This window comes from Geotrypetes seraphini, chromosome 19, assembly GCF_902459505.1.
Source record: "Geotrypetes seraphini chromosome 19, aGeoSer1.1, whole genome shotgun sequence".
In the NCBI taxonomy this organism is placed as follows: domain Eukaryota; kingdom Metazoa; phylum Chordata; class Amphibia; order Gymnophiona; family Dermophiidae; genus Geotrypetes; species Geotrypetes seraphini.
The window spans coordinates 30,490,790-30,515,237 of NC_047102.1; the positions used below are offsets into that span (position 1 = coordinate 30,490,790).

The 24,448-nt window shown below is 42.7% G+C and overlaps 2 protein-coding genes across 8 annotated transcripts in view; one reads left to right on the forward strand and one right to left on the reverse strand.

Annotated features, from left to right (window-relative positions):
- The window catches only part of LOC117352039 (anoctamin-3-like), a 115,557-nt gene that overhangs the window by 82,080 nt on the left and 9,029 nt on the right, over positions 1-24,448 (reverse strand). The gene's annotated exons all lie outside the window — the stretch shown is intronic.
- On the forward strand, positions 20,334-23,096 carry LOC117352037. Its single transcript, XM_033928044.1, has 2 exons — positions 20,334-20,546; positions 20,643-23,096. The coding sequence occupies exon 2, from the start codon at positions 20,656-20,658 to the stop codon at positions 22,849-22,851; it is 2,196 nt and encodes a 731-aa protein (XP_033783935.1). The 5' UTR covers positions 20,334-20,546; positions 20,643-20,655; the 3' UTR covers positions 22,852-23,096.

Consider the following 24,448-nt stretch of genomic DNA (forward strand, 5'->3'; position numbering starts at 1 on the left):
TCTTTGGGGGTGGAAAAAGTGCATCTTATGGAGCGAAAAATACGGAATGTATTTTTGTTGCTTGTCTATATATGCACATGCCTTATGCATTTTCCTTTTCTTTGCTAGGTTTTTATATGCACTATATGCTCCTTTGACCTTATGTATTTTGATGCTTCTCTATATATGCTCATGCATATGCCTTTTCCTTTTCTTTGCTGGGTATGGGGTATCCCTTATGCCTTTTCCTTCTCTTTACTGGGGCCAATGAGACCATAGACTCCGCGACAGTGACTCTTAGAATTATTAGGAAGAACCTTCAGAGACTTGAAGCAGCGGCTACAAAATCATCTGAAGACATCTCTAAGGTATCAATTAAATTGGACGATTTATCTTCTGTACAAAATATTCAATTAGAAATGCACAGAAAATTTGAATTAGTGGACAAAGAAATTTCTTCACTAAAATCTTTCTGCTACCATGGTTCAAAATAGAACTTTTCTTTAACAAAAATTTAAATTTGGAAAACTTTAGTAGAAGACTGAATGTTGAATTTTCCTAAGCTAACCTTGGGTACACCTACAGAAGCTTTTAAAAGATATTTAATGGAGACATTAAAAATTTCACCTGAATGTATGCCACCTATAAATGCAAAGCAAAAAACCAAATCCAAGGAGGAAAACAAGGTTCAACTATCTGCAGTGAAAAACAATCCAGAACAAACAAAGCAAAAAACTGCAGACCTTGTACACGATGCAGGCAGGCTTTATTATGACAAGTAAATTTAGGTTAAAAACCTTTTACCAGGTGAGGGACTCAAATTTTGACCACATAATACAGGATGTGGACAATAAAATGAGTGAATACAAAAAAGATATTAAGGTTAATAAAAAAGAAAAATTGAAAAGGGACATCTTAGATTACCAAAATGGAGATATATACCCATGGGGGAAATCTAAAGTTCACCCCAGAAGGAGATCAATACATAGATCTAATTCCCGCAATTCTAGATCTCGTACTAGATATAATAGAGACAATAGGGATAATAGAATCCACTTTAATTCCACCAATTACACACAGGGTGGAGACCGTGGCAGAAAACGTATTAGGAGTTGTTCTGATGAAGAATACACATCAACAGTCACTAGTCCTACAAATGCCAATATTCCTATAGTCTCTAGCCCACAAGCCGATATACCATTACCAAGACAGTCACAGAATAATAGTTCTCATTTTTTAGAATCACTATGGAACACAATGAACTACAAGAATCCGAACAACATATACAATCAGGGTGGTCGGAACAGGAAATTCCAAGGGTATCTGGATCAATACAGGCCTCCATACAGGGGAGGATATCGAGGCACACGCAGAGGCAGGGCCCCCTTCAATCCCCATTACAAAGCCTAACCAATGAAATACCAGTTATTAACTTATCATCTCATCCATTAACGGCAACTCAAATTAACGTTCTTCAAAAGGGCTTGTCCTTTGTTCCTTCAACTAAATATGATGCATTCCAAACCCGTGTAGATCTCTATAAGTTTAAAAGAAAACTAAACATTCATCATTTTTTTAATAAAGATCAAATAATAAATACATATACGGACACATCCATTTTAAGAAAAAAGTCCAAATGGATTCCTCCAGGAACGTGCGATCCAATCATTAATACATTTTATGAGTGTGTTCTAAAAGATATAGAGAAGATAGAGAAGAAACAAAGATTCATAAAATATAATCCAAACATGGATTCTTTGGAATTTAAGGCCATTGATGAACTTAAGAAAAACTATAATTTGGTCATCAAACCTGCAGACAAAGGTGGTGGCATAGTGGTCATGGACAGGGATAAATATGTCAACGAGATTCATCGACAAATTACAGACACCACTTTTTATACTTCTCTTGACCATGATCCTACATCTTCATTAATGGACGATATTAAAGAACTAGTCGACATAGCATATAGTGCAGGTTATATTACTCAAAAAGAAAAACAATTCCTGGTTAATGAATACCCTGTAATACCGACAATATATATACTTCCAAAAATTCATAAATCCATGACAGATCCACCTGGAAGGCCTATAATCTCAGCAATTGGTTCAGTTTTAGAACCCCTTTCAGATTTTGTTGACTTTTTTCTTCGACCATATGTACCCCTCATACCTTCCTATATTCGAGACTCAGCACATATGATTAATATTCTAGATAAATTTGATGGAGACTTAGAAGACATCATCCTGGTAACACTTGATATTGAGTCCCTTTACACTAATATTCCCCAAATGGAAGCAATCAATATTATCAAAAAAACATTGAACAATAGAACCACTTCTGAACGTATACCTAATAGACTTATCATTACAGCCGCAACTATAGCATTGACACAAAACTACTTCAGCTTTTTAGGTCACTTCTTCTTACAAATTAAAGGGACAGCCATGGGAGCTTCTATGGCTCCTGACATAGCCAACCTATATGTAGCAAATTTTGAAGATAAATTTCTATCTAATCATGAATATCAAAATGAAGTAAGACTCTATAAGAGATATATAGATGATATTTTTATTCTATGGAAAGGCAGTGTTCCCAAACTCAAGACTTTTTTAGAATGGATCAACACATGTGATCATAATCTGAAGTTCAAAATGGAATTCCATGAAGACCACATTCCCTTTTTGGACATTATGATCTCCAAAACCCGTTATGGATTCCATACTACTATTTATAAGAAACCAACAGATAAGAATAATTATTTACATTATACAAGCTTTCATCAGCATGCACTTAAAAAGAATCTTCCATACAGTCAATTTTTGAGACTTAAGAGATTGTGTACAACACAAAATGAATTTGAACGACAAGCTCCTTCTATGGCTCAAAGATTCATTCAAAGAGGGTATCCCACCACAGAGATTGCTCAATGCTACCAACGATCACTTTGCCAACACCGAGAAAATTTACTTCAAACAGGAAATAAGAAACGCAAAGTGCCAGATTTTACTTGTGTCCTGAAACATTCGTACCTCTCTGGGAAGGTTCAGCATATTATCAAATCTCATTGGCATATTTTGGAGTTACATCCATGTTTTAATGGTAAGAAGCCTTTGATTGCACTTTCTCGTAATACCAACTTAAGAGATCAACTTGTGCCATCTGCACTTCCTGTAGAGAATACGATCCAGCATGTTCACACTGGACATCAACCATGCATGAAATGCTCAGTTTGCAAGCATTCTATGCAGGTCACTACTTTTATACATCCACGGACTGGAAAATCATATAAGTTAAACTTCAGCAGTAACTGTAACACTGAATGTGTCATTTACATCATCAGATGTCCTTGCAATTTATTATATGTGGGCAAGACCAAGAGGAAGATAAAGACAAGGATTATAGAACATAGAAGCTGTATCTTAAGAGAAATATTAACAGCGCCCTTGGCTCAACATTGGAGAGACTTTTCACACACTATTGATGAATTACGCTTTTTGATATTCAAAACTTATAAAAAGAACTGGAGAGGTGGTGATATTGATAATGTCCTGCTACGGACAGAACAAAGGACGATTTTTGAACTTAATACAATTATACCTGCAGGTCTTAATGCAGAAATAGATTACCGTCCTTTTCTTTAACTTTTATTCTTCAATTTTTATGTCTTTTAGTTTTTTATATAATAACTGCCACATGTTTTCAACATATGTTTTTTGTTGTATTTATATTTGAGACTTAAACAACCATTTACATATATATAATTTTCTTATTGTTCTAATAATAATAATTTTTTACTTCTTTAATATATGTTATTTAAATACTTATAATTATTGCTATATGTTTTTAATTTTATGTCATATATTTCATGATTCCATTGTTTTATCATGTTGCTTAGATATTATTTATACAAAATATAGATTGTTGAGTTTTCCTTTTTTTCTCCTTTTTTCTTTTTCTTAATTCATTATTCATTAAACAAAATGCTATCTTTATACTATTTTCTCTATATCTTCCATAATACCCACTATTCATATTTATATCTTTTATTATTTTATCACACAATAACTTATCTAGACATCTGACATAATTGTTGCTTAATATATTCTTTTAGTCTGAGTCCCTTCCTTTCTCATGAATGGACACGCCTATAAACAAGATGATTGGCTAGTTTTGTTCTGCCTATTTACTCTTTATTTATCCTTTATTTATACTAATTACAATCCTCTACACACACAGACATATATTTTACAATTAATCCCTTCCTTTTTCAGCATGTTTGTTTGTTGTTTTTTTAATTCTTAGTATCTTTCATTTTTTCACGATTGATCTGGCATTTTACTACAATTTTTCGGCAAATTTGCGATTGCACTTTACGGTCTCTTTCCATATATAGCTTCACTGGAATCAAACTTTAGTTTCACTCGGGCGGTTTTTTCAGCATGTCACCTATCGGGTAAGTCTCTATTTTCATCTTTATTTGTTTTTGTGACTTTTACTTCTCTCCTCTCTTTTGTATATGCCTGCTTTTCTCTTAGTTCTGCTGTTTATCTTTTTCAAACGCTCTGCTGTTCAATTTCATCCATTATGTTTCACATTTTTTCTGCATATTCTTTATTTTGTAATATCTGTCTTTAAAGCATACAATCTGTGACATCTGCTCTGAATCCTACTTTCTTTTGTAAGCCACAAGTATTTCTATATGGTGTTTCTCTTGTTATAATTGAATATAATATAATATTTGGTTGGGGTGCCTCTGCAAATGAGTAAATATATAGTGGTTTGGCATATATACATATATATCTCTTTATTGATTTCATAATCACTGCAGGGTTAAGGTTTTTCATAAAAAATGATGATTTTTTAACATGATTATACCTTTCATTATCTGGGTTGTCTTCTCATTTTAATAGCATATGATCAGTAACTATCCTATGGTTGTACTGTTTTTAATTACTTTTAATTGTTGTTAATTGGCTTCCTTTCACATTCAATAGTATACGATTAGTAATTACATAATGGTTGTATTGTTTCTAATTGCTCTCAACTGGTGTCAATTGCCTTATTTCTAATCATCATTGTTGTTTCATTGCTGTATATCATAGTGACTTATGACATTTATTTGGCTAGTGTTTTATTTGGCTAGTGCTAATATTCTAATTGTTTCTAATTGTTGTTAATTGTCTTTATTTTTAATTACCATTGTTATCATTGCTGTATATCATAGTGTTTTATGATTTTTATTTGGCTAGTGTTACATTTCATCCCAAATTATATTATTCATTTTAATTTTGACTAAGTTATATGTTTATGATGATTTTTATTGTTGATATGCCTTTTTTTATGTCCCTTGATAGCTAATCACCCAAGGCTTTTTTCTTTTGATAATTTTCTGCTTTACCAAAATTGGTATGTATCATATATTTACATTATTCAATTTGTTTTTATTGGTTCTTCTTTCTTCACTTTCCTTTTTTTATTTCCTCGGTATATTTTATGTGTTTCTCATTAGATATATATAGATTAATTAAAAATTAAATTATCTATCATATCATTTATTCTTTTTATGGAATATTTTTCCTTCTTTCTTTTCTTTCTATTTTTTAATATAATCTATTTTTTTAATTGAATAAATTGGACCATTATTGTAATTAATATATTGTTTTTAAAAAATTTTTTTTTTAAATATACTGTATTTTTAAATATGTTTGTTTTAAATATTGTATTTGTACCTATTAGGACCCCTGACGAAGGTTAGTCCGAAACACGGACCGTGTTGGGTCCCTCACCTGGTAAAAGGTTTTTAACCTAAATTTACTTGTCATAATAAAGCCTGCCTGCATCGTGTACAAGGTCTGCAGTTTTTTGCTTTGTTTGTTGCAACCTATAAATAAAATATATTACTTACCATGGAAATCACAAAATTCTCACCCTAATGAATTAGATTTACATAATGTAACTGGTATTCCTTAGCAACAGCAGCAGATGAATCCAGAGACCAATGGGGTAGCCCGCATCTACCAGCAGGTGGAGATAGAGAAACTGATTAACATGTGGTCCTATTGACTGGCACTCCTACTGTATCTTTAGTATGCTCTATCTCCCAGCAGGTGATGGTCGCTATTCAACTAGCTCCTGAATTCTGGCTGTGACTGGAAAATTATTTTCTCCTGTTGAGATTTCTCTTCAGTGAGCTAACATTTCTCATTCTCCTGTTGAGATTTTCTCTTCAGTGAGACAGGGGTGTCCAGCTGAACGGTGCCGGCTTTAGGATTTACACCTGGGCCTCCCCCCCCCAGGTCCCTGCCTCACCCTCCCTCTAGTGATAGAGGGTCTACCTTGGTCTCTAATTTTCTTCTTTCCCTTAAAAAATAAAAAAACCCATAGTTGCTGAATAACCTTTATGCCCTGTTAGTGCTGAGCAACCGGCTAGAGAATGACACGGTGACAAAATTCATCACCGTTCCCGTCCCTGCGGATAACCGCGGGAAATAATCCCATGTCATTTTCTAGTGTCTATTTCAGCCTCAGTCTTTCTACACCAGCATTCTTCAAAGCAAAGCTTGTGGGTCAGTGGTTGTGGCCATTCATACTGATTCTTCCCTCTCTCCTTAGAGAATGACATGAAGATGGTTTACCGCAGTTATCCGTGGGGACGGGAATGGTGATGAATTTTGTCACTGTGTCATTCTCTACAACCGGCTTCTGCCGGCCCTGCAAGCGAGGTTGTTAGTATCTGATTACTCACGTTGTTGGAACTGTGCAATTGTGTTAGTGGTTTTGAACGGCGGATTTTCTAGTTTATTTTAGAAAACGCTGACTTGGGGAGGCGAGGAATGTGTGAGAAGGGCTTGATGGCTCCGGGTATATAATTCAGATACCATGGTAGGAGCTGTTGCCTTCCCGCGCGCTTTATTTTTTCTTCTGAGGTGCATGTCGCGGATTTCATGCTGTGTCTCAGCGACGTTGCTTTTCTGGTCTGTAGGCACCAGCCGTGTCGGATTTCTTGGCGGTTGGCTCCGGGTATGATTTTTCAGCGAGGTTAGTTGGGGCTGGCACATTTGTCCGTGACATAGTCTCACACTTGTTATCGTGCACTGCCGAGATCGCCGCAGCGTGGTTAGCGTTCTCCATAAGGCTGACTGGGAGTCAGTGTTTGCTGCGGCTCGGTTTATTTTATCCCGCTGGTCAGTTATTTTAACTGTTTCTTAGGGACCGCTGTCATGCAGGGAGCATGAGGCTCACGCTTGTACACCTGCGCTGGTGGGAGTGCCACAGCGTTCAGTTTGTTTCTCTGGCAGCGGACTTTTATTAGCGTCTGACGCAGCTTCTATGCCTTCGGGGTCAGATGCGTTGGAGGTTATGGCAGTTCTGTGCATTGCTGAGACGGTGCAGCTCAGTGTGTGGAGATCTCCTGAGTTTTTTTTTCCCCCAATTAAGTTGACTCTTTGGGAGTCTCTGCAGGTGCTTGGGAGAGAGAGAGAGCATCTACTCTCTGTTTAACCACCCAGTTTCAGATTTCCTCCTTACTGGGTCGGTAGCAGGCAAATCACGGTGTGACTTATGTTGGTTGAAGGCGAGTACCCTGTGTTTCATTCGGGTGTCTCCTCATCTCTATCACGGTCTCCAAAGGGTGAGTTTAGGTAGATTTGCCTGTTTCCTTAATGTGCAGTGCTAAGTGTTTCTGGTAGCGCTGTGGAAATTCTTACTGTACATTTGGGGCATACTGGCTATTCGCATTTTCCTGCGGGCACGACTGTCTTTTGCTGTTTCTAGCGTGGCAGGGTTTTCAGCAGGGGTGTACAACCTTTTGCCATCCCTGGGCCGCCTTGGTTACTGAAAAAAAAAAAAAAAAAGGTTCCCCTTTAAAGGCGGTTGGATTTTGAAGCAGCTTACAGGCGGTTTTCAGAATTCCATCATAGTCATTTTTTCCATTGTGTGACCAGTTGGTTCTCAGGAGTGTTCCTTTATTCTGATCAGAACTTACGGGTTTTCTCCAGCTCGTTCCCTGACCTCTGTTTCACTTTGTAGGGGTCGTTACTTCCGCTGCCAGCTCTTTCGGCTTTCTCGCGGAAAAGAAGCTTTCTTTCTTTCTTAGAAGACTGCTTGATTCGGATGTTTTCCAGCCAGATGGATTTGTCAGACACAAACGGGTGTTCTCTTTTATTTGAACTTCTTTTCTTCAATTCTTTGGATGTGAATCTTCACTTTTCCAAAGAGCTCATTTCTCCTGTACTAATTCTTGGAATATCAGGGGCTATTGTTCACGTAGGAGAGGAATGGGTTTCTTCCCAGAGTCTGGGGAGACAGATTACGGTCTCAGGTTTGCCTTCTTCAGTCACCTAGAACATGAGTATGGGATTCTGTACAGGTTCTTGGATCTAGGGTGGTGATGCTACTGCAAACATTGGCTTGCTTTCACATGAGAATGCTCCAGCAGTTACTTTTGTTCCTGTGTTTCCCTGTATTTCAAGGCTCCAATTGTAGTATCTCGAAGGCTCCTCGAGCATCGCTCATTATAAGTTGGTGGCTCAGTGAGATTAATTTTTTCAAACGTATGCCCCGGTCTTTGCTGGACTGGCTCAAATTCACCAAACATCCCAGGCTGTTGGGTTAGGGGGCGCCGTGCCTTCAATCCTCAGCGCAAGGAGTCTGGTATTAAGAAGAGGCTCCGTACTCGTTCATTCTTCTGGACTGAAGCATCGGCAGGCTACCGTTTCAGGAGTTTTAGCCCATTCTTCTTCGCAGTTTACGAAAGGCTTCATTTCAACCTTGTCTTTTTACACTCTAAAAGGCTGTGCCGTTGAACATGGGGTTTCTTATGGCCATGGCTTCAGCTCGGTGGTTTTCTGAGGCCTTGTTCGGCGGGGATTCCTCTTTCTGATTTGCAAATTCTGGGGTGTCAGTTCGGTCTGTACCATGTTTTCTTTCTAAGGAGAGGTCATACATTATTTTATGCCACTCTCACTTTTCCTTCCTTCTTCCTGGGCGGAGAAATGGGGAGACGTGCTTTTCTTTATTGCATTTTTTGAAAGTGCATAGCGTTCTCCGTGAGCTAGGTTTCTAACGACTTTTAGTTGTTTAGATCACCTTTTTGTATTCTTCAAGGGACGCCTCAAACATATGGCGGCGTCTAAAGCCTCCATTGCTCGATGGGTCCAGGAGGACATTATTTTCCCTAGCTTGATGGCAGGGGAGCGGTTGGTGAAAGAATTTCATGACCATTCCGCCAGAGCGATGGTTACTGCTTGGACTCTGTCCAGGGGTTTTTTCCTTGGAGGAGTTATGTCTCACGGCTTCCTGGTCTTCTGAGAACGCTTTATCTCAGCATTACCGGTTGGATGTTGTGGTGCATGCGGTGGATGCGTTTAGTGCTTCGATTGTTACGGAGGCTGCATTTGCTTCCCACCCAGATTGAGGATTGCTTTGCTACATCCCATTGGTCTCTGGATTCATCTGCTGAGGAAGGAAAAATTATGTTCTTACCTGTTAATTTTCTTTCCTTTAGACGCAGCAGATGAATCCAGAGCCCCAACCTTTCTGGATATTGTCTGTGGGTTTTTTATTTTGCAACTTTTGAAGTTTGTTCTTATGGAAGGTTGTATTCTGTATTATTGCCTTTTGAGATTTGTTATGGGAAAGAAGTTTTTTACATGCTATGCCTATTGATGGTTACGGATGCTTGGGCAAGGAGCTATACTGGAGATACAGGAGGAGTGCCAGCCAATAGGACCACCTGTTAATAAGTTTCTCTATCTCTGCCTGCTGGTAGATGTGTGCTAGCCCATTGGTCTCTGGATTCATCTGTTGCGCTTAAAGGAAAGAAAATTAACAGGTAAGAACATAATTTTCCTTCCTGAGACTTCTAAGGAAGAAATTCAATATCGAGGCACTATGATTGTTTCATTGGTGTTTGAGCAGGATTTAAACAAGATAATGAAAACTTATTTCCATTTTTCCCAAAATTTGTTTTTCAGAAAAAATTTGGAATTTCCCCGAAGTTACTAAATCCACTCAAGAGCGGATGAAATTATTCCTGAGCATGAGGGAAGAGGCAAAAAAAATGGAAGAAACCTTGTACATGTGTGATAAAGTTTGCAGGAAACAAATATGTATATTTTGCAACGGAACACCTTCGTAGTTTTCTGGACTCAAAAAAACTTGACCAATTAATAAAGAGCAGCTAGATAGATTATGCCGGGATTAATCATGTTAAGCTTTTTACCTAGTTGATTAACATTGTTATAAGATCTCCTTATCTTTATTATCATCTTGTCTAAGAAAGAGTTTATATAATTACTGGATGATATTGCATAATTTTAAAATATTTTCGCTTATTGTTTTATGTTTTATTATTCTTTATTCAAATGCCTTATGCCTTTTCCTTCTCTTTGCTGGATTATTATATGCACTATATGCTCCTTTGAGAGCAGTGTGAGGAAATTCCTCTTTACGGGGAAGGTTCTCTGAAACAGCTAGGGGTGGTAGATACGAGAGCAGTGCAAGGAATTCCTCTTTACGGGGAAAGTCCTCAGAAGCAGCTTGGGGTGGTAGATGCGAGAGCAGAGCGAGGAAATTCCTCTTTACGGGGAAAGTCCTCTGAAGGAGCTAGGGGTGGTAGATGTAAGACCAGAGTGAGGAATTTCCTCTTTTGGGGAGAGTCCTCTGAAGCTGCTAGGGGTGGTAGACGCTAGAGCAGTACAAGGAAATTCCACTTTATGGGGAAGTTCTTCTAATGCAGTTTGAGGTGGTAGATGTGCGAGCAGTGAAAGGAATTCCTCTTTACGGGGAAGGTTCTCTGAAACAGCTAGAGGTGGTAGATACGAGAGCAGTGCAAGGAATTCCTTTTAACGGGGAAAGTCCTCAGAAGCAGCTTGGGGTGGTAGATGCGAGAGCAGAGAGAGGAAATTACTCTTTACGGGGAAAGTCCTCAGAAGCAGCTTGGGGTGGTAGATGTAAGACCAGAGCGAGGAAATTCTTCTTTACGGGGAGAGTCCTCTGAAGCTGCTAAGGGTGGTAGACGCCAGAGCAGTACAAGGAAATTCCACTTTATGGGGAAGTTCTTCTAATGCAGTTTGAGGTGGTAGATGTGCGAGCAGTGAAAGGAATTCCTCTTTACGGGGAAGGTTCTCTGAAACAGCTAGAGGTGGTAGATACGAGAGCAGTGCAAGGAATTCCTCTTTACGGGGAAAGTCCTCAGAAGCAGCTTGGGGTGGTAGATGCGAGAGCAGAGCGAGGAAATTCTTTATGGGGAAAGTCCTCAGAAGCAGCTTGGGGTGGTAGATGTAAGACCAGAGCGAGGAAATTCTTCTTTACGGGGAGAGTCCTCTGAAGCTGCTAAGGGTGGTAGACGCTAGAGCAGTACAAGGAAATTCCACTTTATGGGGAAGTTCTTCTAATGCAGTTTGAGGTGGTAGATGTGCGAGCAGTGAAAGGAATTCCTCTTTACGGGGAAAGTCCTCAGAAGCAGCTTGGGGTGGTAGATGCGAGAACAGAGCGAGGAAATTCTTCTTTACGGGGAAAGTCCTCTGAAGGAGCTAGGGGTGGTAGATGTAAGACCAGAGTGAGGAAATTCCTCTTTTGGGGAAGTTCCTCTAATGCAGTTTGGGTTGGTAGATGTGCGAGCAGTGCAAGGAATTCCTCTTTACGGGGAAAGTCCTCTGAAGCTGCTAGGGGTGGAAGACTCTAGAGCAGTGCATGGAAATTCCTCTTTATTGGGAAGTTCCTCTAATGCAGCTTGGGGTGGTAGATGCGAGAGCAGAGCGAGGAAATTCCTCTTTACGGGGAAAGTTCTCTGAAGGAGCTAGGGGTGGTAGATGTAAGACCAGAGTGAGGAATTTCCTCTTTAGGGGAGAGTCCTCTGAAGCTGCTAAGGGTGGTAGACGCTAGAGCAGTGCAAGGAAATTCCTCTTTATGGGGAAGTTCCTCTAATGTTGTTTGGGGTGGTAGATGTGTGATCAGTGCAAGGAATTCCTCTTTACGGGGAAAGTCCTCAGAAGCAGCTAGGGGCGATAGTCACAATATTAGAGTGAGGAAATTCCTCTTTATGGGGAAGTTCCTCTGAAGCAGCTTGGGGTGGTAGAGGCAATTGCTGTTTCAACTCCTCCGAGTGCTCTGGTAGCTGAATTGGCTTCACAACTCCTCCTGCTGAGTCGACTCCCGAACTTAGCTGGTCAGAAGAGGGAACACCCCGTGACGTTCTCTCCTCCATCTACTGCTCTAACGCCCCAGGACGACTCGGAGGACTCCGCTCCTCCGGAGATATCTTTGTTTTTAAGAGCTAAAAGAGCTAGAATCTAAGCAAAGGCTCTTTTAAGAGCCAAAAGAAGACACCACGGAAGCTCCGGGGCTGCTTTTATCTTCGAGATGGTGAAGCGTCGTGTTTTGCTCGATGAACCTTTGGCAGCAGCTGCGGTCCCGATGGACGTCTTCCTCCAGCGTTGGACACGAACAACAAGGCAACAAAGATATCTCCGGAGAAGCGGAGTCCTCCGAGTCGTCTTGGGGCGTTAGAGCAGCAGATGGAGGAGAGAATGTCACGGGGTGTTCCCTCTTCTGACCAGCTGAGTTTGGGAGTCGACTCATCAGGAGGAGTTGTGAAGCCAATTCAGCTACCAGAGCACTCGGAGGAGTTGAAACAGCAAGTAGCTATGGGTGGTAGACGCAATATTAGAGCGAGGAAATTCCTCTTTATGGGGAAGTTCCTCTGAAGCAGCTTGGGGTGGTAGATGCGAGAGCAGAGTGAGGAAATTCCTCTTTATGGGGAAGTTCCTCTAATGCAGTTTGGGGTGGTAGATGTGCAAGCAGTGAAAGGAATTCCTCTTTATGGGGAAAGTCCTCAGAAGCAGCTAGGGGTGGTAGACGCAATATCAGATCGAGGAAATTCCTCTTTATGGGGAAGTTCCTCTGAAGCAGCTTGGGGTGGTATATGGGAGAGCAGAGAGAGGATATTCCTCTTTACGGGGAAAGTCCTCTAAAGGGTCTAGTGGTGGTAGACATGACACCAAAGCGAGGAAATTCCTCTTTAATGGGAAATTCCTTTGAAGCGGTTAAGGGTGGAGGACGATAGGGTATTATGAGGAATTTCTTCTTTAGGGGAAAGTCCTCAGAAGTAGCTATGGGTTGTAGACACAATATTAGAGCAAGGAAATTTCTCTTTATGGGGAAGTTCCTATGAAGCAGCTTGGGGTGGTAGATGCGAGAGCAGAGAGAGGATATTCCTCTTTATGGGGAAAGTCCTCTAAAGGGGCTAGGGGTGGTAGACATGACACCAAAGCGAGGAAATTCCTCTTTATGGGGAAATTCCTCTGAAGCAGCTATGGGTGGTAGACGCAATATTAGAGCGAGGAAATTTCTCTTTATGGGGAAGTTCCTCTGAAGCAGCTTGGGGTGGTAGATGCGAGAGCAGAGTGAGGAAATTCCTCTTTAGGGGAGAGTCCTCTGAAGCTGCTAGGGGTGGTAGATGCTAGAGCAGTGCAAGGAAATTCCATTTTATGGGGAAGTTTCTCTGAAGCAGCTTGGGGTGGTAGATGCGAGAGCAGAGAGAGGATATTCCTCTTTACGGGGAAAGTCCTCTAAAGGGGCTAAGGGGTGGTAGAAATGACACAAAAGCGAGGAAATTCCTCTTTATGGGGAAATTCCTCTGAAGCGGTTAGGGGTGGTGGACTATAGGGTATAATGAGGAATTTCTTCCTTAGGGGAAAGTCCTCAGAAGTAGCTATGGGTTGTAGACGCAATATTAGAGCGAAGAAATTTCTCTTTATGTGGAACTTCCTCTGAAGCAGCTTGGGGTGGTAGATGCGAGAGTAGAGTGAGGAAATTCCTCTTTACGTTGAAAGTCCTCTGATGCGGCTTGGGGTGGTAGATGTAAGACCAGAGTGAGGAATTTCCTCTTTAGGGGAGAGTCCTCTGTAGCTGCTAGGGGTGGTAGATGATAGAGCAGTGCAAAGAAATTCCTCTTTATGGGGAAGTTCCTCTAATGCTGTTTGGGGTGGTAGATGTGCGAGCAGTGCAAGGAATTCCTCTTTACGGGGAAAGTTCTCAGAAATAGCTAGGGGTGGTAGACGCAATATCAGATCGAGGAAATTCCTCTTTATGGGGAAGTTCATCTGAAGCAGCTTGGGGTGGTAGATGCGAGAGCAGTCCTCAGAAGCAGCTAGGGGTGGTAGACGCAATATCAGATCGAGGAAATTCATCTTTATGGGGAAGTTCCTCTGAAGCAGCTTGGGGTGGTAGATGGGAGAGCAGAGAGAGGATATTCCTCTTTACGGGGAAAGTCCTCTGAAGGGGCTAGTGGTGGTAGACATGATACCAAAGCGAGGAAATTCCTCTTTATGGGGAAGTTCCTATAATGCAGTTTGGGGTGGTAGATGTGCGAGCAGTGAAAGGAATTCCTCTTTACGGGGAAAGTCCTCAGAAGCAGCTAGGGGTGGTAGACGCAATATCAGATCGAAGAAATTCCTCTTTATGGGGAAGTTCCTCTGAAGCAGCTTGGGGTGGTAGACGCAATATAAGATAGAGGAAATTCCTCTTTAATGGGAAATTCCTTTGAAGTGGTTAAGGGTGGTGGACGATAGGGTATTATGAGGAATTTCTTCTTTAGGGGAAAGTCCTCAGAAGTAGCTATGGGTTGTAGACGCAATGTTAGAGCAAGGAAATTTCTCTTTATGGGGAAGTTCCTCTGAAGCAGCTTGGGGTGGTAGATGCGAGAGCAGAGAGAGGATATTCCTCTTTATGGGGAAAGTCCTCTAAAGGGGCTAGGGGTGGTAGACATGACACCAAAGCGAGGAAATTCCTCTTTATGTGGAACTTCCTCTAAAAGCAGCTATGGGTGGTAGATGCGAGAGCAGAGTGAGGAAATTCCTCTTTAGGGGAGAGTCCTCTGAAGCTGCTAGGGGTGGTAGATGACACCTGCTTTCATAGATAGGCTCCTGATTCCATATAGTTCGTCCAGAGTTCTCAGATCAGCTTCACAATCTACTTTAAATGTTCCCTCTTTAAAAGTTATCGGAACCCACCGTGCTTCAATTTTCTCCGTTACTGCACCAATGTTATGGAACTCTCTCCCTTTGTACTTAAGATTAGAACAAGATTTGCAAATATTTAAAAAGAACTTAAAGTGTCTTCTTTTTAAAGAAGCCTTTAACTGACAGTTTACTTTTACAATAATATCAGTTAATTTCTTTTACCTTAAATATAGACTATAAATACTCATTCTTATGACCTTTCTTGGTCTCTTATTTTTTCCCCTTATTTCCCTAATTTGTTTCCCTTTTATGTACTCTTTTAACAAATATTGTATTTCTTCCCCGCTTTCCCATTGTTTCCAGTTTTCTTCTTGTCTAAAGGATGTAACCCTTGTTTGTTTAGTAGAATATTATGTATAAGTGAGTCCATTTTAAATTCTGTTTTATTTTATGTAAAACGCTTTGAAATTGGAAAAGCGTTTAATCAAACAATTTAATAAACTTGAAACTTAAACTTGTAGACGCTAGAGCAGTGCAAGGAAATTCCTCTTTATGGGGAAGTTCCTCTAATGCAGTTTGGGGTGGTAGATGTGCGAGCAGTGCAAGGAATTCCTCTTTACAGGGAAAGTCCTCTGAAGGAGCTAGGGGTGGTAGATGTAAGACCAGAGTGAGGAATTTCTTCTTTATGGGAGAGTCCTCTGAAGCTGCTAAGGGTGGTAGTCGCTAGAGCAGTGCAAGGGGATTCCTCTTTATGGGGAAGTTCCTCTAATGCAGTTTGGGGTGGTAGATGTGCGAGCAGTGCAAGGAATTCCTCTTTACAGGGAAAGTCCTCAGAAGCAGCTAGGGGTGGTAGATGCGAGAGCAGAGTGAGGAAATTCCTCTTTACGGGGAAAGTCCTCTGAAGGGGCTAGGGGTGGTAGATGCTAGAGTAGTGCAAGGAAATTCCTCTTTATGCGGACGTTCCTCTAATGCAGTTTAGGGTGGTAGATATGCGAGCAGTGCAAGGAATTCCTCTTTACTGGGAAAGTCCTCAGAAGCAGCTAGGGGTGATAATCGCAATATTAGAGTGAGGAAATTCCACTTTACGGGGAAAGTCCTCTGAAGGAGCTAGGGGTGGTAGATGTAAGACCCGAGTGAGGAATTTCTTCTTTAGGGGAGAGTCCTCTGAAGCTGCTAAGGGTGGTAGACGCTAGAGCAGTGCAAGGGGATTCCTCTTTATGGGGAAGTTCCTCTAATGCAGTTTGGGGTGGTAGATGTGCGAGCAGTGCAAGGAATTCCTCTTTACAGGGAAAGTCCTCAGAAGCAGCTAGGGGTGGTAGACGCAATATTAGATCGAGGAAATTCCTCTTTATGGGGAAGTTCCTCTGAAGCAGCTTGGGATGGTAGATGGGAGAGCAGAGAGAGGATATTCCTCTTTACGGGGAAAGTCCTCTAAAGGGGCTAGTTGTGGTAGACATGACACCAAAGCGAGGAAATTCCTCTTTATGAGGAAAGTCCTCAGAAGCAGCTATGGGTGATAGACGCAACATTAGATATAGGAAATTCCTCTTTATGGGGAAGTTCCTCTGAAGCAGCTTGGGGTGTTAGCTGCGAGAGCAGAGAGAGGATATTCCTCTTTACGGGGAAAGTCCTCTAAAGGGGCTAAGGGGTGGTAGAAATGACACAAAAGCGAGGAAATTCCTCTTTATGGGGAAATTCCTCTGAAGCGGTTAGGGGTGGTAGATGCGAGAGCAGAGTGAGGAAATTCCTCTTTACGGGGAAAGTCCTCTGATGCGGCTTGGGGTGGTAGATGTAAGACCAGAGTGAGGAATTTCCTTTTTAGGGGAGAGTCCTCTGAAGCTGCTAGGGGTGGTAGATGATAGAGCAGTGCAAAGAAATTCCTCTTTATGGGGAAGTTCCTCTAATGGGTGGTAGATGTGCGAGCAGTGCAAGGAATTCCTCTTTACGGGGAAAGTTCTCAGAAGCAGCTAGGGGTGGTAGACGCAATATTAGATTGAGGAATTCCTCTTTATGGGGAAGTTCCTCTGAAGCAGCTTGGGGTGGTAGATGAGAGAGCAGTCCTCAGAAGCAGCTAGGGGTGGTAGACGCAATATCAGATCGAGGAAATTCCTCTTTATGGGGAAGTTCCTCTGAAGCAGCTTGGGGTGGTAGATGGGAGAGCAGAGAGAGGATATTCCTCTTTACGGGGAAAGTCCTCTAAAGGGGCTAGTGGTGGTAGACATGATACCAAAGCGAGGAAATTCCTCTTTATGGGGAAATTCCTCTGAAGCGGTTAGGGGTGGTGGACGATAGGGTATTATGAGGAATTTCTCTATGGGTTGTAGACGCAATATTAGAGCAAGGAAATTTCTCCTTATGGGGAAGTTCCTCTGAAGCAGCTTGGGGTGGTAGATGCGAGAGCAGAGCGAGGAAATTCCTCTTTACGGGGAAAGTTCTCTGAAGGAGCTAGGGGTGGTAGATGTAAGACCAGAGTGAGGAATTTCCTCTTTAGGGGAGAGTCCTCTGAAGCTGCTAAGGGTGGTAGACGCTAGAGCAGTGCAAGGAAATTCCTCTTTATGGGGAAGTTCCTCTAATGTTGTTTTGGGTGGTAGATGTGTGATCAGTGCAAGGAATTCCTCTTTACGGGGAAAGTCCTCAGAAGCAGCTAGGGGCGATAGTCACAATATTAGAGTGAGGAAATTCCTCTTTATGGGGAAGTTCCTCTGAAGCAGCTTGGGGTGGTAGAGGCAATTGCTGTTTCAACTCCTCCGAGTGCTCTGGTAGCTGAATTGGCTTCACAACTCCTCCTGCTGAGTCGACTCCCGATCTCAGCTGGTCAGAAGAGGGAACACTCCGTGACGTTCTCTCCTCCATCTGCTGCTCTAACGCCCCAGGACGACTCGGAGGACTCCGCTTCTCCGGAGATATCTTTGTTTTTAAGAGCTTAAAAAGGCTAGGATTGAAGCAAAGGCTCTTTTAAGAGCCAAAAGAAGACACCACGGAAGCTCTGGGGCTGCTTTTATCTTCGAGATGGTGAAGCGTCGTGTTTTGCTCGATGAACCTTTGGCAGCAGCTGCGGTCCCGATGGACGTCTTCCTCCAGCGTTGGACACGAACAAGAAGGCAACAAAGATATCTCCGGAGAAGCGGAGTCCTCCAAGTCGTCTTGGGGCGTTAGAGCAGCAGATGGAGGAGAGAATGTCACGGGGTGTTCCCTCTTCTGACCAGCTGAGTTCGGGAGTCAACTCAGCAGGAGGAGTTGTGAAGCCAATTCAGCTACCAGAGCACTCGGAGGAGTTGAAACAGCAAGTAGCTATGGGTGGTAGACGCAATATTAGAGCAAGGAAATTCCTCTTTATGGGGAAGTTCCTCTGAAGCAGCTTGGGGTGGTAGATGGGAGAGCAGAGAGAGGATATTCCTCTTTACGGGGAAAGTCCTCTAAAGGGGCTTGTTGTGGTAGACTGACACCAAAGCGAGGAAATTCCTCTTTATGAGGAAAGTCCTCAGAAGCAGCTAGGGGTGGTAGACGCAATATTAGATCGAGGAAATTCCTCTTTATGGGGAAGTTCCTCTGAAGCAGCTTGGGATGGTAGATGGGAGAGCAGAGAGAGGATATTCCTCTTTACGGGGAAAGTCCTCTAAAGGGGCTAGTTGTGGTAGACATGACACCAAAGCGAGGAAATTCCTCTTTATGAGGAAAGTCCTCAGAAGCAGCTATGGGTGATAGACGCAACATTAGATCGAGGAAATTCCTCTTTTTGCGGAAGTTCCTCTGAAGCAGCTTGGGGTGTAGATGGGAGAACAGAGAGATGATATTCCTCTTTACGGGGAAAGTCCTCTAAAGGGGCTAGTTGTGGTAGAGATGACACCAAAGCGAGGAAATTCCTCTTTATGAGGAAAGTCCTCAGAAGCAGCTATGGGTGATAGACGCAACATTAGATTGAGGAAATTCCTCTTTATGGGGAAGTTCCTCTGAAGCAGCTTGGGGTGGTAGATGGGAGAGCAGAGAGAGGATATTCCTCTTTACGGGGAAAGTCCTCTAAAGGGGCTAGTTGTGGTAGACATGACACCAAAGCGAGGAAATTCCTCTTTATGAGGAAAGTCCTCAGAAGCAGCTATGGGTGATAGACGCAACATTAGATCGAGGAAATTCCTCTTTATGGGGAAGTTCCTCTGAAGCAGCTTGGGATGGTAGATGGGAGAGCAGAGAGAGGATATTCCTCTTTACGGGGAAAGTCCTCTAAAGGGGCTAGTTGTGGTAGACTGACACCAAAGCGAGGAAATTCCTCTTTATGAGGAAAGTCCTCAGAAGCAGCTAGGGGTGGTAGACGCAATATTAGATCGAGGAAATTCCTCTTTATGGGGAAGTTCCTCTGAAGCAGCTTGGGATGGTAGATGGGAGAGCAGAGAGAGGATATTCCTCTTTACGGGGAAAGTCCTCTAAAGGGGCTAGTTGTGGTAGACATGACACCAAAGCGAGGAAATTCCTCTTTATGAGGAAAGTCCTCAGAAGCAGCTATGGGTGATAGACGCAACATTAGATCGAGGAAATTCCTCTTTATGGGGAAGTTCCTCTGAAGCAGCTTGGGGTGGTAGATGGGAGAGCAGAGAGAGGATATTCCTCTTTACGGGGAAAGTCCTCTAAAGGGGCTAAGGGGTGGTAGAAATGACACCAAAGCGAGGAAATTCCTCTTTATGGGGAAATTCCTCTGAAGCGGTTAGGTGTGGTGGACTATAGGGTATAATGAGGAATTTCTTCTTTAGGGGAAAGTCCTCAGAAGTAGCTATGGGTTGTAGACGCAATATTAGAACAAGGAAATTTCTCTTTATGGGGAAGTTCCTCTGCGAGAGCAGAGAGAGGATATTCCTCTTTATGGGGAAAGTCCTCTAAAGGGGCTAGGGGTGGTAGACATGACACCAAAGCGAGGAAATTCCTCTGAAGCAGCTAATTCAAGACTGTTGGCTTTCATTGACTTTGATGACCTGCATGAAGGTGAGAGCTGTCACGGATTAGTTTCCAGCTCTGGTTTTTTGTTTTACCTGTTTATTTATGGTTTGGTGAAAGATTGACTTGAAGTCTACTCCAAGCTTATCTCCACAATAAAAGGGGACTTGATTGAACTTTGAATTGACTTGTTTTTGAATGTTTTGTCCTTATATATTGGACGGTGACCAGCAGGACTTCCATCTTTTATGGGAAGCACGTCGGAGTTGCGCTATCGTGAGCATTGACCGGAGCCAAATCCATACATGAGCACCGGCAACGCCACAATTGGTATCAGGAGTGGGATACAGCGCCTCCTGCTGGACATTTAGGTGAACTTTGGAAAAAAAAAAAAAAGTTTGAAACTTTGTGGATTTTTTTTTTTTTAGCTTGTTGTTTTAGTTTGTTTGTTTAGTTCCTGTCCGGAAGCAGCTGGTTCTAGACTTGGTGGTTCACGCTAGCTGGGGAAACGAAGTCTTCAGAGAGAAGAGAGGATCCTGGCAGCATAGCGGAGACGTTCCGGAAGAGTCTGACCTTGTATGCGAGGAGCCGGTGTGCATTGTGAGGACAGAAACGCAGACAAGCGACTGGAGGCCAAGGAGGCCTACAAACCCAGGCGTAGACTCACCAATCACTCTGGTAAGAGTACCTCGGTAAAGGGGTTTGGTGAGGGAGACAGAGGTGCAGGTGTAAGGTACCGCACTTGGAGAATTTTTCTTTTTGCTTCTATTCTAGGCACTAAGGCAGGATGGACCAGCAGCAGCTGATGGCTTTCCTAACCGCCGAGAGACAGAAGCAGAGTGAAGACTTACAAGCCGTGCTTAAAACCAACCAAGAGTTATGGTATCGGTCGCAAGAACTTTCAAGGCGACAGCATGACGAGATGGTATTGGCGATGGGGTTGCAAACCAAGGTACTGTCGCAGCTTTTGCAAAGACCCTCGCCAGACACAGGCAGTGAGCCCGGACTGAGTGGTGCTCAGCAAACTACAGGGGTAGCTAACCCTCTTGCGATGCTTAATCTTTGTAAAATAACGCCGGCAGATGCTCCAGATGAGTTCCTGTCCGCCTTTGAGAGGGTAGCTACTGCTGCTGGTTGGCCTCAGGGTCAGTGGGCTGTTAGGCTTCTACCCTGCCTTGCAGGTGAAACACTGTCAGCCTTTCAGACCCTAGCCCCAGAATTAGCCAATGATTATCAGGCAGTTAAAGGCCATATTTTGGAATACTTAGGCTATACTTCAGAGCATTATAGGCAGCGATTTAGATCGACCATAATGCAAGAGAAGGAGAGACCTAAGGCACTGGTGCAGAAACTATCCAAACTGGCTGAACGATGGCTATACCCTTGGTTAGGGGACCCCAGGGCCTTGGTTCTAGAAATCATTAGAGAACAATTCCTCGAGTCAGTCCCTAAAAGTCTGAGGGGTTGGGTCAGGAGACAAGGCTGTAAAACCCTGATCCAGACTCTGGAGGTTGCGGAGGCATATTTAGATGCCCAAGGCGCTGCCGAAGAGGAGCGAGCAACCTCTGTGCAGACTCTGGAAAAACCAAGGGTAACCATAGGCCCAGGGCAACCGGGGAAAACCTCTGGGTATGTCAAACCTAAGGAACCGGTGTCAGGAAAGATTCTCACCTGTTATCGATGTGGGAAGGTTGGGCATACTCAAAGAGCTTGTAGGCTACGAAAAGACCTGATAGCAATCCAAGGAAAGGGAGTCAGGATTCCCGAGGAATATCATCTGGTCGTCTCCGTGGCAGGTAAAGAGGTCTTGGCTCTTATTGACACGGGGGCTGAGCAATCGGTTACCTCTGCCCAACTTTGGGATGACTTGGGCGAGGACCTGAGTGGAGGAAATAAGGGGGTGCCTATCACCTGCATTCATGGGGAATCCAGGGAATACCCTTTGAGAAATGTGACAATAGAGTATGATAGGAAGAAAATCCCTATACCGGTTGCAGTGTTAGAAACAGCCCCCTATCCATTAATCCTGGGAAGGGATTGGCTGGCCCTATCGCAGATAACGATTCCAACAGGGAAAAGTAGCGCAGAGAAATGTGTGTTGGGGAGTCGGGTGGTGAGGAGAGCAACCTCCTCTCCCGTGAGGAGAAGACGATTTAAAACACCAAAGGCTAAGGGCTGGAGGCCGACTATTCGCTGGGCCCCGCTCTCAGATAAAGCTATAGCCCCCACGAGAGCGTATTCGAAGGCAGCGGGTTATGATCTGTATGCTGCCCAAGAACAGACCATCCCTACTAAAGGGAGGGCCCTGGTGCGAACAGATATTCAAGTATCACCACCACCAGGGGCCTATCTTAGAATAGCCCCTCGATCTGGGTTAGCTTTGAACCAGTCAATTGATGTCTCGGCAGGAGTTATTGACCCAGATTATAGGGGTAATGTGGCCGTACTCCTAGTAAACCAAGGAGATACGGATTATCAAATATGGGTAGGCGATCGGGTAGCCCAGGTAATATGTGAAAGGATTTGGCACCCTGACTTAGTACAGTGGGAACACCTCCCTGACACAAGAAGGGGGCAACAAGGGTTTGGATCCACTGGGGTAGGAGCATCCATAGGTAGCCCTCTCCCAGGATTGTTGCCCGGCCAGCTTGAAGATACAGGGGCTCAAGGAGAACGGTTGGAGCAGCATGCCCAACACTTCGAGAAGGTCCTAGACACCTTTAAGGAGATGGAGCAGGACCTGAGTGAATTAAAGGAGCAGATCACCCAAATGAAAAAGGAGGAGTTAGGCGGTATGACGCAGGTTATAGCTGCCTTAGCTCAGCGGGTAGATGGGTTAGAAAGTCCAAAAATTCATGACAATAGGGCTTCAGAAGGGCAATATGAGACTCCAATCTTAAGATGGCCTGAGGATTTTGAGGACCCAGACCCATCAGCCCTAAGCCAGGGGAAAAGGTTTAATAAACCCCGGAAACGATACTGAGCATCGCCTAGGCAAACTAAGCACCAATGTAGACACATTATCTAGGATGCAGGATGAGGGCCACATGTCCCTGACAGGCAGGGACAATCAACCCTTAAAGGTGAGGGTATGTCACAATCCTAGCCCTAAAGCTCGGCTTGTGCCAGGCATGGCTGTGGCTAAACCTAGCCCAATATTGTACTTGATTTAAGATTTGAAATGAATAAAGATTAAAAAAATAAAATAAAATAGACACATACTGAAGAGATACCTTTTAAATGTTCTAAATGTGATAAGTATAAAGACACTGAAAGGAAACCCATTAAATGTTCTGAATGTGATATGCATTTTAGGCATGCTTTGTTTCTGCAATATCATATAAAGACACATACTAAAGAGATACCTTTTAAATGTTCTTAATGTGATAAGTATAAAGATACAGATTGAACATATACCTTTTAAATGTTCATGTCATAAGTATAAAGACACACATACTGAACAGATACCTATTAAATGTTCTGAATGTCATATGTATAAAGATACACACTGAAGACAAAACTTTGAAATGTTCTGAATGTGATAAATATAAAGACACTGAAGAAAAACCTTTTAAAGGTTCTAAAAGTTATAAGTATAAAGACACTGAAGAGTAATCCGTTAAATGTTCTGAATGTGATATGCATTTCAGGCATGCTTTGTTTCTGCAATATCATATAAATACACATACTGAAGGGAAACCTCTTTAATGTTCTGAATGTAATAAGTATAAATATAATGAAGAGAAACCTTTTAAATGGTATGAATGTGATAAGTCCTGTAAGACCCTGTTCAAATGCAATGGAAACACAAGAATATTCAAAGTCTCCATCCCTCTCTGGATTAGTTAACGAATGTATCCAGTCCACCTTTTATCGCCACTGAATGCCAGTCTGATTTCCTCAAGACAAAGCAGTAGACAGTTAGAACAAGTCCCTGCAAGTAGTGGGATAAAATTCAGGACTGAATGAGTTTGGTCGACCTGAGATTGAGCAGCAAATCCAAGGTCATTTGAGACTCGCTAGACCAACCCTCAGGATGGCTGTGCAGAAGCTGTGGAGTCTTCCCTAAAGGCTGGTAAGCGACCCCCCAGGGCTACCAAGTTTCCCAGTTCCAGGCTGGAGCCTTTTTGGCCAGTCCTGGTTTTGAACCTCCATCCTAACGCACTATGGGATTCGTAGTCCCTGCTTTTACCCACTGAACTTTGTGCTGAAAATCAAAGAGATCAAGGATAAGGCTGTCATAAACCCAGAACTGACCTATGATCTCCCTTCTGGATCTGGGCAATTTGGCAGTTGTGGCACAATGCCTCCAAAATACATGTCTCTAAGATGTTATAAGCAAGGAGTTAATATACTGAACATTTGTCATCCTTCTACTGCCCTTTGTATGTTTTAATAGATAAGCGAGAGGTAAAAATAAATTCCAGAATGTTTAAGGTAGAAGACCTCCAGCTAGCTGGCCGGTCTGAGGAGGGACAGAGAAGGTGGGGTGCAGTGAACATTGCTGTAAATTTATACCAATGATTAAGCGATTATACCTGTATTCTGAGGAATGGCCACAGGAGGACAGCACTGAGCTG

Bases quoted from the DNA above. Each gene is read 5' to 3' on its own strand.
- LOC117352037 (XM_033928044.1), top strand. From the start codon at position 20,656: ATGGACCAGCAGCAGCTGATGGCTTTCCTAACCGCCGAGAGACAGAAG.